Raw genomic sequence first — 17014 nt, 5'->3', positions numbered from 1 at the left:
CTCATAGATATAAGTCCTCCAGCGCAGGGTGTCGACCACAGGCACGTACAGAAGGAGCTTGGGGAGGTGATAGTTCGGTTGCACAACCCAGTTGTCCTGAGTCCCACAACCATTCAGGTCACATGGACGGTAAGTGCAGCTTGTGTTTTTGCATACAGAATTAAATTTGACTAACGCTACACTTTATAGATATATAAAATTGTCCGATTTGTATGTGGTTGTCTTATCTCTCTGCATTCTTTTTAAATCTTTGATTTTGTAAAGTCATAAAGTCAAGATAGTTTATATCCGAAGATTCTTCTTTGAAGCCAAAAAGCTAACCCTCCAGGCTACCATTTGTTTTATGTCAGGACATTTTAGTCCGGTTGTTCCCTGAGACTGCAGCTTTGAAATACTGTAATTGGTGACTTAAAAGTAAATGAACATCAAATAGCTGAAAAATAGTTTCTCTGAACCTCGCTGAACATCAAAAGAGATGTCAGAGACATCTGGATGCTCATCAATCTTCCATATGTCTTAGCTGCTTCCCTCTTAAAACAAAGACTTTGCACAGATAACAGATTGATTGAAATGAATGTTTGCATTTTGTTAATATTAATAAATGTTTTACTGTTTTTCTACTGTCAGGAGACGATGCATTAATCTCCTACATGCAAACAATACAAACACACACCTGCTCCTCCACCAGTCATGTGCACATCGTCTGTGGTGTTTGCCTCACAACAAGAATCACTTCATGCAGTTTTATTAAATTAAACAACAACAAATAAAAAAAACTGCTAAAATGTTTTTATTTATTTACTTGTATGCTAATGAGGACAAAAAGCCTATTTATATTATTCAAAGCTGAGGTGGTCCCACAATGTGCTCATTTATTTAGATTGTGGTGCTATAAATCACTCAGTGTACACCTGTCACTCAGTGGCATACGGCTCCCCGTTTACATTTTCAAATGAACCACATTAGCCGTTTTCCTGGTGACATGTTTATTGACCCCTATAATAAGTCTTACCCCAAGACTTGGTAGCTAATTTAATGCTAAAGCATTGCTTTATGATTGTAATGTACAAGCAACACTAAACATAGCCACCTAATCAATCAGGGGCCCTTTCAGTAAACAGAGGGACCACTCTCAGAGAGCTTTTAAATTCCCAAATCATTCCATTAATAAAAGTCATGCACCAAGCAGGGGATCCATTTTGCTGATTTACTCCAGCTACACTTGCGAAAAACAGCTGCTTAATATCCCACTTGAAAGCCCTGCTCACTTCTTCTACTGTTAACAAGCCATTACAAAGAGTTATGCGCCCGCTCCTCCTCCGCATAAATTCAGCATTTTCTGTCTAGCTAAATGGGTCCAAGTTTTCAGGGAGGGGTCCTTTGTGGGTTGCGTGGGGGCTATCACACTTCCAGTCTCTCCGTCTTTTCTATGGGACAGATCTGCTGTTATCACCTCTGCTGTGTATTCCCCTCACGTCCCCAAGGTGTCTGTGTGTTGCTGTCACTAGTTAGTATTTATAATGCATATGAGACATGTATAAGTCCTTTAAGGTGGCATAACGGAAAGTATTTTTAATAAAGGCCGGGTGTAGGAGGTAATGTCAGGGTGTTAATTGATCTAAGTGTGTCATAGCTGGTGATAAAAGGCCTAATAAACGAGTAACAGCCTCTAAAGTGTCATGAATGCAATCCTGTGAGGAAGAAATACATGGCTGAAAAACATCCTTTTTTATTACCTGGTGGCTGATCCAAGATCGCATCTACCAATCTCTTCTGCACGGTTCTTTTTGCACTGAAATGCAACAGTAATCTTGTCATCATTCACTTTCTCAGGTGGATCGTCAGTCCCAGTTCATCCAGGGTTACAGAGTTCTCTACAGGCAGACCTCAGGACTGCCTTCGCCAGGACCCTGGCAGACCCAGGATGTGAAGGTTCCTTCTGAGCGCAGTGTTGTTCTCTCTGCACTCAAAAAGGGCATTGTGTATGAGATCAAAGTCCGGCCTTATTTCAACGAGTTTCAAGGCATGGACAGCGAATCCAGAACGGCAAGGACGACTGAGGAAGGTATGAAGAAAAAGAATGTGCTGAGTCTTTGTAGATTATGTCAGGAGCAATACAACAAAGTGAGTCAAACTGTTGTTAGTCCACACAAATGTGGGATGACGTTTGACACATGACCCCGCAGCCTGCCTTCATGTTGGTTTTTGTCATTATATCACAGGCTGCCTCTGACTTTGACACTGAGAGTTGAGGGTATATGTGAATGCATGTGTGTGTTCCTGCATGTTTGTGCCTGTCTGTATGACCTTCCTGCTGTGCTTTTTTTGTTTATGATTGGTGGTGTTAGTGCCAAACCTCTTCTAATCCATCACCCAGCAGCCACAGGCCTGAGCTGTGATTGGACACAACACACACTTCCTCTTGCAAAGATGATCTGTCGCCCAAAGCGTGATTCATACAAGCTCTGACAAGGCCACAGAGCAGCGTGGCACAATATCGCACACAAACACAGACACAGGTCTGTGTTCGGATGAATTTACTATTTTGACCTATGCCAAAACAGAAATGCACTCAACAGCACTGCACACGCCCTGCTTCATCCTTCTAGTCTAATAACTGAAATTAAACTAGGATGTGATCTGAGGTAAAGACACACAGGGCATCCGTACAACAGCACAAAGAGACAAATACAGACTCCATATACTGGAGACAAAGCCCATCTTGCCACAACATATTTAAGCCTGCATGTATAGGAGACAGTTTACATCCTGTCCATGTGACAGGCCCATTTATTTTCCCTTCCTCAGAGGGACAATATCTCCAGTGGCCAGCCAGTGCACGCACACATTACAGCTGTCCCAACACACATACACCTCTCCCGAAGGTCTCCAATACCTGCATGTCACAGCTATTACCACTACTGATAACGCTCCCTGCTTCTGCTCTATCTGCATCCCAGTCCCTCAGAGAGCTCGGCCACTTTCTATTTCTGTCACAACCCCGCTGCTCTGCCTGATCCTAGATGATACACCGTCAGACACACAGCTCTAGGCTCCTCAGAGACCCTGGGACTACTAAGAAGGGCAGCTAGATGGATAGAGAAGTTTTGGGCAGAGGGTGATTAAAACTGAGGTTGTCCGTTAGCTAACACAATTAGAGAATCCCCAGAGTTAAGGTATGCTCAGCTCTCCGATTCTGTGTCCATCTTTGTAGTCCTTCTCCTTTTTCACACATTCTCTCACCCTCCATCTGGACAGTCATGTCATAGCTGATAAATTAACTCTTTTGGCCATCTGATTCCCACTGAATGATTATCTAAGGAGTCACAAAGGAGACCCATCTTTTATGCAAAATAATGCTTATTTAGGGGGTAAAAATCAGTAATGTTTGTTTAAATGTTCAGTTCTAGCGGACAAATCTTCATCCACGTTGATTGATATCTCTGGGGAAGGTCCACATGTTTTCTCCTACACCACCCACTGCTTTATATTAGCTATTGGCTTCAAATAGGATATATTTGTATTCCTTTATCATGCAGCACAGCACTGAGTGTGCATGAGAGATGGGGTCACATTCCTGCCTGCCATACATCACTCTGCTAATGGCTCTATTAGGACAGCCTACGGGGCCTCTATTGAAAAATGTGTATTGTTTAGCGCAAATATGCATGATAATAAGCTGCTAAATCATTCATAACATTAACTTTGAACGACATTGTCTCTGATTGCTGCCACGCAGCAATCCAGCACTTTGTCACCTGGATGTAATGCAGCGTTGGAGAGCCCTAAGCATGATGGTTGATCAGATGCTCCCTTGGTAGATTGTTTCTAATCTGGCCAAGGTGTTGGGTTCATCATTGGACCCATTCATCTTCCACCATGCCAGGGCCTTCTGGCTCTCTGGGGGCCGGTGTGGCCAATCGTGCTGAGGGATGAGCACAGATTTACAGGGTGACACGTGCCATTTTGGATGGAGGCGAGGTGAGGGAGAAGCAGCCCAGGAGTAATTGACCTGTCAGTATTCTGCTGTGGTGCCGCTCCCCTGCCAGCCACTGCGGAAATGAGAAAACATTATTTTTAAAACGTTATTTCCAGCTGGGCCAACTGTTATTTATTTTTCCTCTGTTACCCCTTGTGGGGTCAGAAGATTGTTGCCATCAGAATAACAACAGAGTGGGGTTTATGAAAGCTTGGACTTGTCTTGTTTCTGTCTGCCTGTGGATAGAGCTGATTCATTTAGATGTGCCTCGCTCTGAAGCTTCCTTCTGATCCTTACCTACTGGCTTTAGTTTCATCTGGCTGATCGATGGAATCTGTCAATGTGTTTACTGAGACCTTGTTTCCTTCCCCTAAAATGTATTTTTTTCATATTTCCTTCTCGTCCGTGTTTCATCCTTTAAACTCGTTGACCCTCATGCCGCCCTTGCTCGTTCAGTGCTGGAGTTTTAGCTTGACTGAGAGCACTTTGCCTGACTCTGCCAGGCCGTCATTCCACAAATCAATACCAGTATTGTCTGTACAAGTCCACCAGGCTGGAGCAGAGGATGAGATATTAAATCATAGTGAAATGTTAAAGATAGGCTCTATCCATGTCAGACCTGCCCTGATCTTAATGTAAATCCCCCTGTAATGAGACATCTTGACAGCCTCCAGCCACCTGTGCCATCCCAGAAGAGTAACATTCCTTGGAAAAGTGTGTGTGTGTCTCTAGTTTTATGTATGCACACTTGTGCGTACATATTTATGAGCTTCTGTTCAAACACATTCAGATGTTGTGCATCCTAGTATTTGTGTTATTTAGGATTAAAAACTCTTCTGCTGCCTGAATTGAAGAATAGTGCATTTGTTGACCTCTTTATTTTGTGCCCCCTCTTTCAGCTCCCAGTGCCCCTCCTCAGCAGGTAACAGTCCTGACTGTAGGAAACCAGAACAGCACTTCCATTAGCATCTCATGGGACCCCCCTCCATCAGACCACCAGAATGGCATCATCCAGGAGTACAAGGTTGGTCTCAGCGAGTCACCATGGATTCTCATTTAACTGATACAAGGACAAATGGAATCAACTGCCTGTCTATTTCTTCCCCTCTCTGCTTTAGATCTGGTGTCTAGGGAACGAGACACGTTTCCATGTAAATAAGACCGTGGATGCAGCCATACGCTCAGTGGTGGTGGGCGGGCTGCAGGTGGGAGTGGTGTACCGGGTGGAGGTGGCTGCCAGCACAAGTGCAGGGGTTGGAGTCCAAAGTGAACCTCAATCTATCATCATCGGTAAGATTGATTGATAAAAAGCATTTACTATTTTTCAACATCAAGTTTAAGTTTCCCTATGTCAACATCAGTGTTCACTAAGAATAATATTGTATATATGTCTTAGTGGATGATTTAAGCAAAAAAAACTGATAGTGTGAATGTTTGCTTTAAATAATAGGAATTCCCAAATGGATAATATTGTTCAAATACTGCTATTTTGATATGTGACCATACCACATATGATTTATGTGGAGCTGAGGCAGATTGTGCCTGATTTGACCCATAACTGATGGCTTGGCCTGTAGCATGTTCTTATTTCCCCAGTGTCACTCACATAATCCATCTCCGAGAGCAGAGCCCCAAGCCTGCAGTTATAATATCTTGTGTGTTTGTGTGTCTTTGGATGCGTGAATGGGTTTGTGTTCATGTGGTTACACAGTAATATAAAGATGAAGAGCATTTGTGCAGCTTTGCATGCGTGCACATCGTTTTATGAGTGTGTATTTGTTCCTTTCAATGTGTGGCAACATTTGTTTGTCCTCTGAGTCTTATTATGCTCCTAAAAATAGTGTCAAGCAGAGTAGTCACGTCGAGCTGCAATTGGAGATCAATACAGACCAGGATCCTCTCATTTCACATGGTGTGTTTTACCAGCAATTGAGTGAATTAGGGGCTGAGATAAGCAAGCAACCTGCTCACCTTGGGGTTTGTTATAAGCTTCTAGGCTTTGTCTTTTTCAGCCTGTACATTATATTTCATTGCACATCCTTTAGATCTGTGTCCTGCTCCCTTGGTCAATATATCAGCAAAAATGTATCAGACCTACTTTATTTGATCTTAATCTAACCCTACCTTAAAGTATCTATGGGTGTTTCTTTTGCTCAGTGAAAAAGTGGAACATGTTCAAGCCCTTCAGTATTTCAGGAGCGGTTGTGATAACTGGAATCCACCTTGAAGCAGCAAAACATTGTTATTTCCTGTTTTTTTTCTCTTAGCATCACATTAATGTTGCCCGTTTATCCCCGTACCCTCAGGTAAGGAATTCCGGGACGTGATCATACATGGAAACCGGAACAACAGCATCACAGAACAGATCACTGATGTGGTGAAACAGCCTGCCTTTATCGCCGGCATTGGAGGGGCCTGCTGGGTCATCCTCATGGGCTTCAGCATCTGGCTCTACTGGAGGAGAAAGAAGAGAAAGGGTCTTAGCAACTACGCAGGTTAGACTGATATTCTACTTGTGTGCCTTAGCAAACAATGGACAATTCTTCTAACATTCAACAAATGTTCTTCTCTGTCAAAGCAAGATTATTTTACTACCATGCTATCATCTTTCAGTCTTAATCGATGCAGTTTTGATGAAACCTTGTAGAAGTTGCTAGCAGTGAGGTTGAGATTGCTACGGTGCTAAAGCTCAACAAGGAGACAGATGTCAGCATGGATCATTTCCAGAGGGCTACAGTTTTTGACAAATCCACCCACGGTGTTGGTTAATAGCCCAGGGCGGTCGAGCTGAGTGGGCAGACTGGACTCTCTGTTGGTCACTGAAGCTGGAGTTTGTCCAGCTCTCCTCCCACACACAGACCCTGACATCTTACTGAGTGACCCCCAGTCAATACTAGCAACCACCAAGTCCACATACATCGCCAAGGGTACAATATTTAATTAGAAAGCAGAACATGCTAATGAACTGACACAGCAATGTTGCAGGCAGTGCAACACACAATTCTAACATTAGTTCTTGCCTTATCAAGAAGCTGAAATTCAACAGAAACACATATTTGTTTAGCCTTTTTCTCCTTTATTTTGCAAGTCAAAAAGAGTGTGTTCATTGGCAGCTTCTATAAGCTGGTCTGGTTCATTTGCTCTTCATTTCTGTGTGTTACATGTATGTGTTTGTGTGTTCTCCTTGGCTTGTGCCACTGTCTCTACACCTCTGTGGCCTCTGAGCTGGCTGCTTTCCTGGCTGTTGCTCTGCACACTGGGTGACGATGTGGTCTTACATTCTCTGACCCTCAGCCACCTCTCGGCTTGAAACCTTTCCCCAGTGCGCAGACACCCCTAAAGCACTGCTTATTTCTACAGGCTATTAACACACAACTTCTCTGTCTTCTTGTTTTACAGTTCAGTCCTTCACCTTCACCCCTGCAGGTACTGTTCATTTGTCCCGTCTCCTCACCCCACCTCAACGCAAATTCATCTCCTGCCCGCTTATAGTATATATGCTTGGATTGTCAGACTGATGGTCATGGCTGAATGCAAATCCAAACTTCATAAACCATGAAGGCAATTTAACCAACCAGATGAGAAAATGTACAGGTCAAAGAAATCCAGATTTGCTTTTGGCCATGACCAGAGTCCTCCAAACTTCAGCCTTTATCCCTGCCAAACGTACGGCCTTATTTACCTTGTGTTCGTATTCGTGTATGTCTTTTGTGGCTACGTGCTTTTGAATGAAGTATCATCCTGTCGTGTGTATCTTTTTTCGTTTTGTGGTGCAGGGTGAGACTGCCCATTGTTCTCTTCCTCCAATAATCTTATTCATCTTTCTTTTCTTTTTAAGACTCGGATCGTGTTGTAACTTATTTATCTGTTCTCCATAGGTGTCAGTTAGGCAGCTGGGTGGTGTATGTGATTCCCCTCCCCCTTTTCCTTCTGTTCAGTTTCTGTCTTCTTTACTTGTGACGATCCCGCCTACTGTATATACTGTGACTATACATTTCTAGCTACCTTGGCTAAATTTAGTTTATTGGTCAATTTCAGCCATTTTGAGGAGTGTAACAGTGTTATATTGTGACTGTCTGTCCTCTGCTGAATTAAGCCTGAGTGGCACCAACACTGTATAAATCATGCATCTGACTGTCTGTGGATGGAATGGACTGACAGACACTGAGAAGATTAATATGAGCATTCTTCCTAGAGGCCTCTGTATTGAACAGTGTCATTGTACCTGATAGGTGTGGTACAATGAGTCAGGGGTCAGAACATTACCCTTCCCTCTGTTGTTTGGATTTACTGACATCTTCAACTAATATTTATTTGGGAAAGTATAATGTAGCCATGTAGTCTCTGTGGAGCCTACAGCCCAACACCCAATTTACTCTGGGCTTTCCCCAACAGCTGTAACTACAGATTATGGAACACATTAATATGTTAGTGAAACTTGTCTGGCTTTAAATTGGAGGCACACCGCAGAGAACCCAGAGAGGACGCGTGTTATTTCACTAAAATAATTGTGAGTGGCAAGCACAAAACAAGGTCAAATATAGCGGAGATTATAGAGTTAGAGTGAGGTGATATTTGGAACATGAGCCAGAGTGCGGCTGAAGAGTCTTACAGCGCTGCTCTTCGCTGTATTGACAATTAGTTGATGTATCGAGAGTGTCCGGTCTCAGCCTCCCAAAGCTGTCAGTACAGGAGAGCTAAATCACTACACTGTTGAGGCGCACGTCCAGCAGGAAGGAGATTTGATGGAATTTTCTATACGCTGATTATGTACCCCCCCTTGATGCTTATTAAAGGGGATTAATCTGTATTCATGTTGGTGAAAGAGCTTATCTGGAAGACGGAGGCGAGAAGCACAGCTATGCCGCCGTGTCACTCTGGCTAACATAAAAGTATTCCACAGTAGCCCAGAAATGTGCCTGAGCACAGATAGGGACTTCAGAAGCCTCCCCGCCGCACAGCCTCCCCCCGCCTCCACCTCCTTCTCCTGTCAGTCCGCTTTCAAACGACAGAGAATTCTCTAATGCAAGTTTGTTGGTGGTGGAACAAAGAGAAATGGCTTCTGCTATGATTGAATAAGGGATGCCAACTCGAGCTGTCAAAGCTATATTTTATTCAGGCACACCTGCAATGTTGGTTTTATCAGGGTACAACCGTTGTTCGCAGTAATATTTTAATTCCACTTGCTGCTATTCAGTTGCTTAAAGCCTCATGCAGTAAATAAACTATCAACTGTTCCCACATGCATAATAGACAAGTTTTAAATTGTGTTTCTCTTGTTTACGATCCTAACATTCTGTTAATGAGAGAGAGAGAGAACTGGATTAAGTAAGTTTAGGTAATGTCGATGATGCATTAAAATGTCCTTGTTAGCAGCCTCTGTGAAATAGTGTGGTAGTTTCCTCTTCCCGTCATCTGTTTTACTACGTCACCCACGGAAAAGCCCCCTCGCTTGCCCATGCCTGGGCTTGTTGTGGAATCAACCTCAATGAAACAGAAAAGAGAGGCGGATTGTTCAGCCTCCTTCTCTCTTTAATCTCCATCCGTGTTACAAATGAGCCAAATTACTAACAGCTCTCCTTCTCTCTGTTAAGTAAACCAGCTCTCTTTTCCCCCCTCCTCTCTCCCCCCTCATCGGTATGAGGTGATTTCCAAAACTCTTGCTGCTTTTCTGTGTTTCCTGTGATCCATTGAAGTTCTTACATGCTTAGAACTGCCGATGCTGCTTTGTCATCATGGTCGTTGAACAGAGATGAAATGGATCCTTCACAGCCGTCTCTCACTTTGAGACATGGAGTTTTACTAGCCGCTGACAAAGAGCGGCTCTTGTTATCTATAGATCACTGCAATAGAACAGGCCACATGCATGGCTTGTGGGGAGCCCTGCTAGCTGAAGGATCAGTAACTCAGCCTCAACGCTTGTAGATAGAAAACCCAACATGATTAATGAGCCCTCTGCCTGTTCTAATCATTTTTTGGCTGATATTTAATCACAAATCTGATAATAACTCAGCAGCAAAATAAGAAAGATGAAATGAGTTTTGCCTCTCATCAGGCATCGTGTCCTTGAGGAGCACATGACGTCTCCACTTATGCAAAGCAAAGCAAAGCAATATGCAATTCTCATCATTGCACTTTTCTTTTTAATTTTCATGAAAGGCATTGGACTCGGAGGGATCCCTTAGTGAATCCATCAACTATCTAGCTGTGTATAAAAAAGAGCAGATGAATATATTGCTGTTGAAGCACAAGGGCAAACTGGACAACACTGAAAAGACAATGTATCTTATGTTGAATCATGGAAATAAATCCTAGTTGATTACTATGTATTATACTAGAAACACTTAATTTATGGCATTGTCTTTTCTCTCTTTTTATACTTTTCTGATTTTAGTGACATTCCAGAGAGTGGATGGTGGTCTGATGAGCAATGGAAGGTGAGTGTCCCACCAGACACAAAACAACAGCAATCAGTATTTGAGTGTAATATCATAACCAAAAAAAAATCCCATCATTATAATTTCATTCGTTCTGTCCTAAGCTTTACATTTCTCAACACAAGCTTTCCTCTTGGGTCATGCATTAAGTCCACAGCATGCTGCGTTTGATTTTAACATTGATAAACGACTGATTCATTGATAGATAACCAATACCTGTTTGTGTGCCTGCCATGCAAACCGGCGTGCAAATATACATTTCAACCACATCTCCCTTTCATGCTTCGATAGATGAACTCATAAATCTCTTCAACAGAATTAACAGAAACAATTTAAGCAGAGAGTGCTTTTATTTTGTCATTTATCTTCTGCTGCTGGCTACCGGCAACCCAGAAGCCCTCTGGAGTGATAAATTTGCCTGTCACCTTGCGTGGGCGGCTGGGATCTGAGCACATGTAATAATGTAAAAATAATTACCCAGGGGAGAGGTGTGTGGAGGAACCCCGCTTGCACCCCCATACAGCTTGCTCCATTTCAGTGTGTGTTAGTGAAAGAGAGAAGGGCTACAGAGAATAGGGCACATCTCAATGACACCAGTTACTGAGCCTTTGTGGGTATTCAAGAGACTCCCTGGAGAATCCCGGGCTTCTGTCTATCTATTGCTTATCACACCTGACTAGGTAAAGCCTCCAGATCTCAAACACTCATGGAGAGATTGCCAACTGAATCTGATCCTGTGTGTGTCTGGGCTTTTGGGAATGTGTCTGTTCTTCAGTCTGATTGCCACAGTTTTATATTAATGCTTGTTTCACCCCCTTACTGTGTGTGTATGACTGGATGGCAGAATGGACAACTTTGCCTATATTGTTCTGTGAGCCGCCAGCATGCTCTCAATGAATTAGCCACGCCACTTGCCATGCCTTTTCTCATCTACTTTCTGCTGTAGTGTTTTTCCTTCAATTTTCCACATAAGTGCTTCTGATTCTCATTCCAGCGAATGGGATTTGAAATGTCTGTATTTGTGGTGCTCTATATTTGTCATATCTTTAGTCAGTCGCAGCGACTGCCACACTTTTCACGCCGCTGGAAAAGGATGCATTCTGAAACTCTAACACGAGCCTCTGATCCGTTAGTCACTCTGGTGCCATCGAATCCCAGATGTTGCAACTTGTCCATCTGCCTTGAGGAGTGAGAATGTGTAGCAGAGTATCAAAGGAAAATGTGTTCATTTGTTACATGAGATGTTTATTGCATTAATTAGACAATAGCAAATGAAGGTGCGTCTGTTTCTAGTTATTCATTGGCTCCTTCCAAATTGCCCTGACTGAACAATTACACTTAATCGATCACAAAATAAATGATTCATGGAAGATGAATAGGCTGCAGATTGTTAGACCTGGACTTTGACTTGGGCTGCTCAATTGAAATTGATAAAAGCCGATAAGGGCTCATTCCTTATCCCCCTGCCAATAGAGAGATGGTAATTAGGAGGTAGTAATAACTTCCTATCCCGGCACTAATCAATATTTTAGCAAAGCAAATTCCGTCCTATAGGCACGGAGAATAGGCTGAGCATGGCAGTGAACAGGTTTCACTAACACTGTTGCTATGGAGATTCCTTTACATCCCAGGATCTGAATGCTAAATAACAGCACGTTCCCTGAGAGTTAATCTAGAAAGTAATCTGTGTTTCCCATTGCACTAAGTGTTAGCTAATGTCCAAATTCCATTCACTAGTCTGTGGGACCATAAACACCTGATTTATGAAGTTGCTTTGGAATTAATATCTCTCACTTGGCTTATTTATGGGAAGCTCAGTGTCAGGCTTCTAAGGCAGTATTTATGGTTTCCAACCCATCACAAGTAACTGGAATGTCTAATAGGAAGAGGAAACACTCTAAATCAAATTTTATCTGCCAAGGTTGCCATCCATCCTAGGTTGGGCAGGGATTAAAAGTTAGGTGTTGATTTTTCATTAGATCTATGACTTGGTGTACAGCCCCCACCCGCTCCCCATCACACTTACACACGCACACACACATCTACACCCACACACACATATATATATATATATATATATATATATATATAAAACAAATATTCCCAGTAGTAATCAGTCGTATTCTAATTATCCTTAGCAGAAATACTGCTGTGTGATAAATACAAGGACGACGCAGCCATTTCCACTGTCAGCTCCTTGTCTTTCAAATGGTCTTTTTCTGTAGTTCCGGGGGGTTGGGTGGGGGGGCTGTTTGGCAACTCGCTGGAGTGAGACAAGTAACAAAACAAAGGCATGGTCTTTTACTTTAGACAGTGTTGATGTGTGCTGCAGTTTTTCTGGACTCAACACAAGAGATCAATGTCCTCTTCTTTTTCAGTTTCTTGGATTTTTTTGTCTGACACATGCTAAGCGCTCCAGAGGCAGGGGATAGAAGAAAGTGGAGGTGGAAGTGTGTAAGGGGAAAATAAAGGAAAATAGCATTAAGGAAAGATGGTAAGGCGAGAGAGAATGATAGCAGTGGGGAAACATAGTAGCCAGAAACAGAGGTAGACAGACAGGGAGAGATGTATTACCCTATAAAAGTGCATGTGTCTGATGCACAGCCATCAATTTGAATGACTTGTCTCCCCCGAGGGCCTGTTTTGGCATTCAGGAACCACAGCGAGGGCTCTTAGCTTGCCAGTGCTGCAGTTCATTTGGACTCCCTCCCTCTTCTCATTAGAACCTGTGGCTGAGGGAAAAACTGTCTGCAGCACGCCCATTACCTGCCCTTGTCCTCAGGGCTTGACTCTCTCCCAGTCCCCCAGAGCCAACACGTCACCCTGCTGGAGCTGAGACAGAAAGCCCCATCAGGCAGCCCGGCTGCTAACTACTGTGCTCTGCAGCTTCTCAGAGTGCACATGTGTATCTGTAGTCTGCTACATACAGCACTGCCGGGCACTGACAGCGGGGTGTGCTGTGTTTCTGAGAAGGCAATGCCTTCCGCTCCAACACATGTGGTGCTTATCTGACCATTGCAGGGTGTGATTTCACAGGGGAAATGAATAAAATAGACAGCAAAATACTTCAGATATTTGTATTGAGGGTTATTTGTCTGCTTTAAATATGTTTAAACTAGTAATCATACATCCTTAAATTTGTATTGCATTTGAATCCATTTCAATGCTAAGTCAATGGGAAAAATTGGTTATGATGTGTAAATGAAGTGACACATAGACAAAGACATTTAACTCTCTCTTTCTCATTTAACTCCATCTGTGTTATCCATGGTAACGAGCCTCAGACGTGATTGTACAGTAAAGTGGTCCTAATGGCCTCTCAGCAGTCACCCATGACAGGTTAAAGTCTTAATGGCTGCTTTTTATGGTTCTCACCCCCTCAGGAGGGATACAACACCTGTTAAATGTCACTGCCCTCTCTCATATGCAGGCACCCCACAAGTGTGTCGGGGGCATCATGAGGGGGCTAAGCACGAAGTTTGACGTCTCATCAAATAAGATTTAGACTGTCTGGACATCACCACAAGGAGTTGATGGGAAAACACAGCAGAACATACAAGATATTAATGAATAAGGAAACGATACATGTGTGTGTCAGTGTGCACTGCTGCACATGTGTGCAGAGAGTAAATGCATGCATTAGTGCCTCCACAGTGTGCTTTTGCATTAATAACTCAGGGAATGTGACAAAGACACAGCAGGAGAAACAGAGAGATAAAGAGCTGTGTTTGCCTGCAGGATTTCCAACTTTGATAGAGACAAAATGTATCCGTACAGTATTCTCCCCTATCTCAGAAGTGTTTCATTAGCTTCAGAGGCTTATAGCAAGCTTATCACACACTAACATGCATTCTTGTGCAGAGGCTAACATTTAAACATAAGTCTGATTTTTGTTTTGTCTTCACATTGTCTCGCTGCTGATTGCTGTCATGTTTTTTATTGTTTATTTTAGGAACCCAGTAACATAATGCAGAAACGTAAATGTCCCCGTCGTGGGACTAATAAAGCATTTCTGATTCTGAAGTAAACCATGCATAATTACTAATTGGGGTTAGCAATTAGTCATTTTTTGTACCAAAAGCTGTGGTGTTAATGTCATTTCCAAGACTATGTTTAATTGAGTGCTTTTTGTGTGTCTGCCTAGCCGGCCAGGCCTACTGAATGCCAGTGACCCAGGTTACCCCTGGTTAGCGGACTCTTGGCCAGCCACCAGCCTGCCTGTCAACAGCAGCTCTGGGGGACCCAATGACCTGAGTAACTTTGGCCGAGGAGGTGAGTGCCCTGGTGCTGTCCCAGGTGCTCTGATAAAGAGACCATAAGAGATGAAAGATGATGGCCTGCCTTCCTGTCTGTCTGTTCTCTACATATATGCAAGCACCATGTATACATATGCATATTGCATGTGTACTTGGGCATATATTTATACATCACATCAGAGGACAGCTAGACCATTAACAGCAGGGCCTCCACTGTCACCAGGCTGAGTAATGGCAAATAGTCCAGCCTGGTGTCATAGCCCATACCTCAGAGTGAGAGAATGTGAGGGGAGAGACGGGCAGAGGAGCAGGGGGTGGGCGGGTGTTTGAAAGGATGGTCTTGAGCAGCCAGTCGTGAAGGACAGGCGCAGCTTGACTGGCGCAGATGCGGACACTTCCGCCATAGCTCTACATCATCTCCCCTTCACTGGGCATGCAAACCATGCGCTATGGAGAGGGTCTGCTCTCCCTAGCTATCTCTCTCCCTCATTCCTCTGTCATCGCACACAAATGCAGAGCAGCAGCATTATCGCCCATGTATATGAAAAGAGAAAGGAGGCGAGTGAGATATCCACACATGTGGAATGTATGGACATCTAACTGGGATGAGTTTTTTGAATGAGATAACCCTGATAATTGCTTTTTTTTAAAGATGTTAGCTGATCCTTAAAGCATAAAGACCCAGACTAATTACATAACACTCCAGGACCACATTCACTTGAATACCATGTCACTCAATTCCTGATGTACAGCTGAGCTCAACATTTGTTTTAGAGGACATATTTCCTTATAAACCCCCTCCCATCCTCTATTCCAGATCTCCCCAATGGGCAAGGGGATAAGACAGGCACCATGCTCTCTGATGGAGCCATCTACAGCAGTATAGACTTCACCACGAAAGCAAACTACAACAGCCCTGGCCAAACATCCCAGGCCACTCCCTACGCCACCACCCAGATTCTCCACTCCAGCAGCATCCACGAGCTGGCTGTGGACCTGCCCGAGGCCCAGTGGAAGGCCTCACTCCAGGCCAAGCAGGAGATGGCCAACTTGGGGTACTCCATGCCCGACAAGAACTCCTGCAACAACAGTAAGCTACACTGAGAAATAATGCGCTGATTGCAACTTGTAGAGATGATGTTGCCCTCTTGTGTGTATAATAGTGTTCCCTAGAGATTGTTTCTTATCCTGTGACATCAAAAACAAAGTGATTTAACAGATCACAAGCCACATATCTACATTTGTAACCAGACGGCCATTTGGAGTTTAAACCTTTCCAGCAAAAGTCTCTGAAGCCTTCCTAAACCCACTGTGGCTTGAGGGAGGTTGTCTTGAAAAGAGTCGTTTCCCCCAGCAGACATCATCTTGGTTGCTCTCCAAGGTTGAATAAACATCTCATGAAGCAGTAGTTTAGTTAATTCATCCCTTCATTTTCTCGCTGTGTTTTCATGATAGTACAACTCCTCCTTCAGTTTCAGAGTAATTGCCGATCCATTTTAGCTTGACTAATGTTTAAGAAAATAATCCAAATCAATTACCGTGGATTCGACGCAGGATTTTTTAAAGCTGAGTGGAGTTTCATGATTAAGGTGTAATGAGTAATCTTTGCTGTATTTTAATACACATGTATGATTTCATTGTCTTCCAGTCTAAAACTGATTAATTATAGTTTTTACATAGTCCCTTTAATGCAATGAATCTTTAAAAACTACTTTTCTAATTCCCCCTGTTATTATTTTAAGAAGTATGATCACTTGTGATTAAGTATGATTAAATCTCTCTGAAGGGGGGGGGGGGAATATTTAATTAAAAGCTTCACTATTGACTTATTCCTCCAATTGAAAATTGATTCAACGATTAGCGCTATGTTTTTCAAATCAACAAACTGCTTACAAAGCAGAAAGGGAATGAAAGGTTGAATATGTGCACACTGTTGAATGTTTCAATCCTCAATATGTCCTGCTTGCTCAAATGCTCTAACTGCATGTTTGCATGTGCTTGTGCTAACTGCCAATCACCTGATCCCACTGTGATTTTTGCCCTTTAACCCCCACTGTAGCCCTCCTTTTCATTCCTGACTACCGATTGGCCGAAGGATTGTCTAATAGAATACCACACAACCAATCACAAGATTTCAGCACCACCAGCTCTCACAACAGCTCAGAGCGAAGCGGCAGTCTCTCAGGTTGGTTTACACAGCAGAGAATTTTATAAAGCAAACTGGGTCACTCTCCGGGGCTCTGCCGCTTGACTTAATGATTGACTGATGTCTTCATTGCTTTATTGATCTGCTATTGCATGTACTAACCTGACATCTAAGAAAACATTTATTAGCACAGTCC

At 43.2% G+C, this 17014-nt stretch overlaps 1 protein-coding gene across 5 annotated transcripts in view; it reads left to right on the top strand.

Annotated features, from left to right (window-relative positions):
- robo2 (roundabout, axon guidance receptor, homolog 2 (Drosophila)) overlaps positions 1 to 17014 on the top strand; it is a 260316-nt gene that overhangs the window by 224197 nt on the left and 19105 nt on the right. For 2 of the 5 annotated variants that reach the window (XM_029446203.1, XM_029446202.1), the window contains exons 14-23: positions 8 to 129; positions 1834 to 2065; positions 4879 to 5003; positions 5098 to 5269; positions 6286 to 6474; positions 7379 to 7405; positions 10374 to 10416; positions 14561 to 14688; positions 15490 to 15762; positions 16732 to 16857. In XM_029446203.1, the coding sequence (XP_029302063.1) occupies positions 8 to 129; positions 1834 to 2065; positions 4879 to 5003; positions 5098 to 5269; positions 6286 to 6474; positions 7379 to 7405; positions 10374 to 10416; positions 14561 to 14688; positions 15490 to 15762; positions 16732 to 16857 (1437 nt within the window). The remainder of the gene's footprint in view (positions 1 to 7; positions 130 to 1833; positions 2066 to 4878; positions 5004 to 5097; positions 5270 to 6285; positions 6475 to 7378; positions 7406 to 10373; positions 10417 to 14560; positions 14689 to 15489; positions 15763 to 16731; positions 16858 to 17014) is intronic. The other 3 variants (XM_029446206.1, XM_029446205.1, XM_029446204.1) reach the window with 2 other exon arrangements.

The sequence above is a fragment of the Cottoperca gobio genome, chromosome 13 (assembly GCF_900634415.1).
Source record: "Cottoperca gobio chromosome 13, fCotGob3.1, whole genome shotgun sequence".
Classification (NCBI taxonomy): Eukaryota; Metazoa; Chordata; class Actinopteri; order Perciformes; family Bovichtidae; genus Cottoperca; species Cottoperca gobio.
The sequence above is the reverse complement of the archived record's forward strand: the minus strand, read 5'-3'. Positions and strand labels throughout refer to the sequence as shown.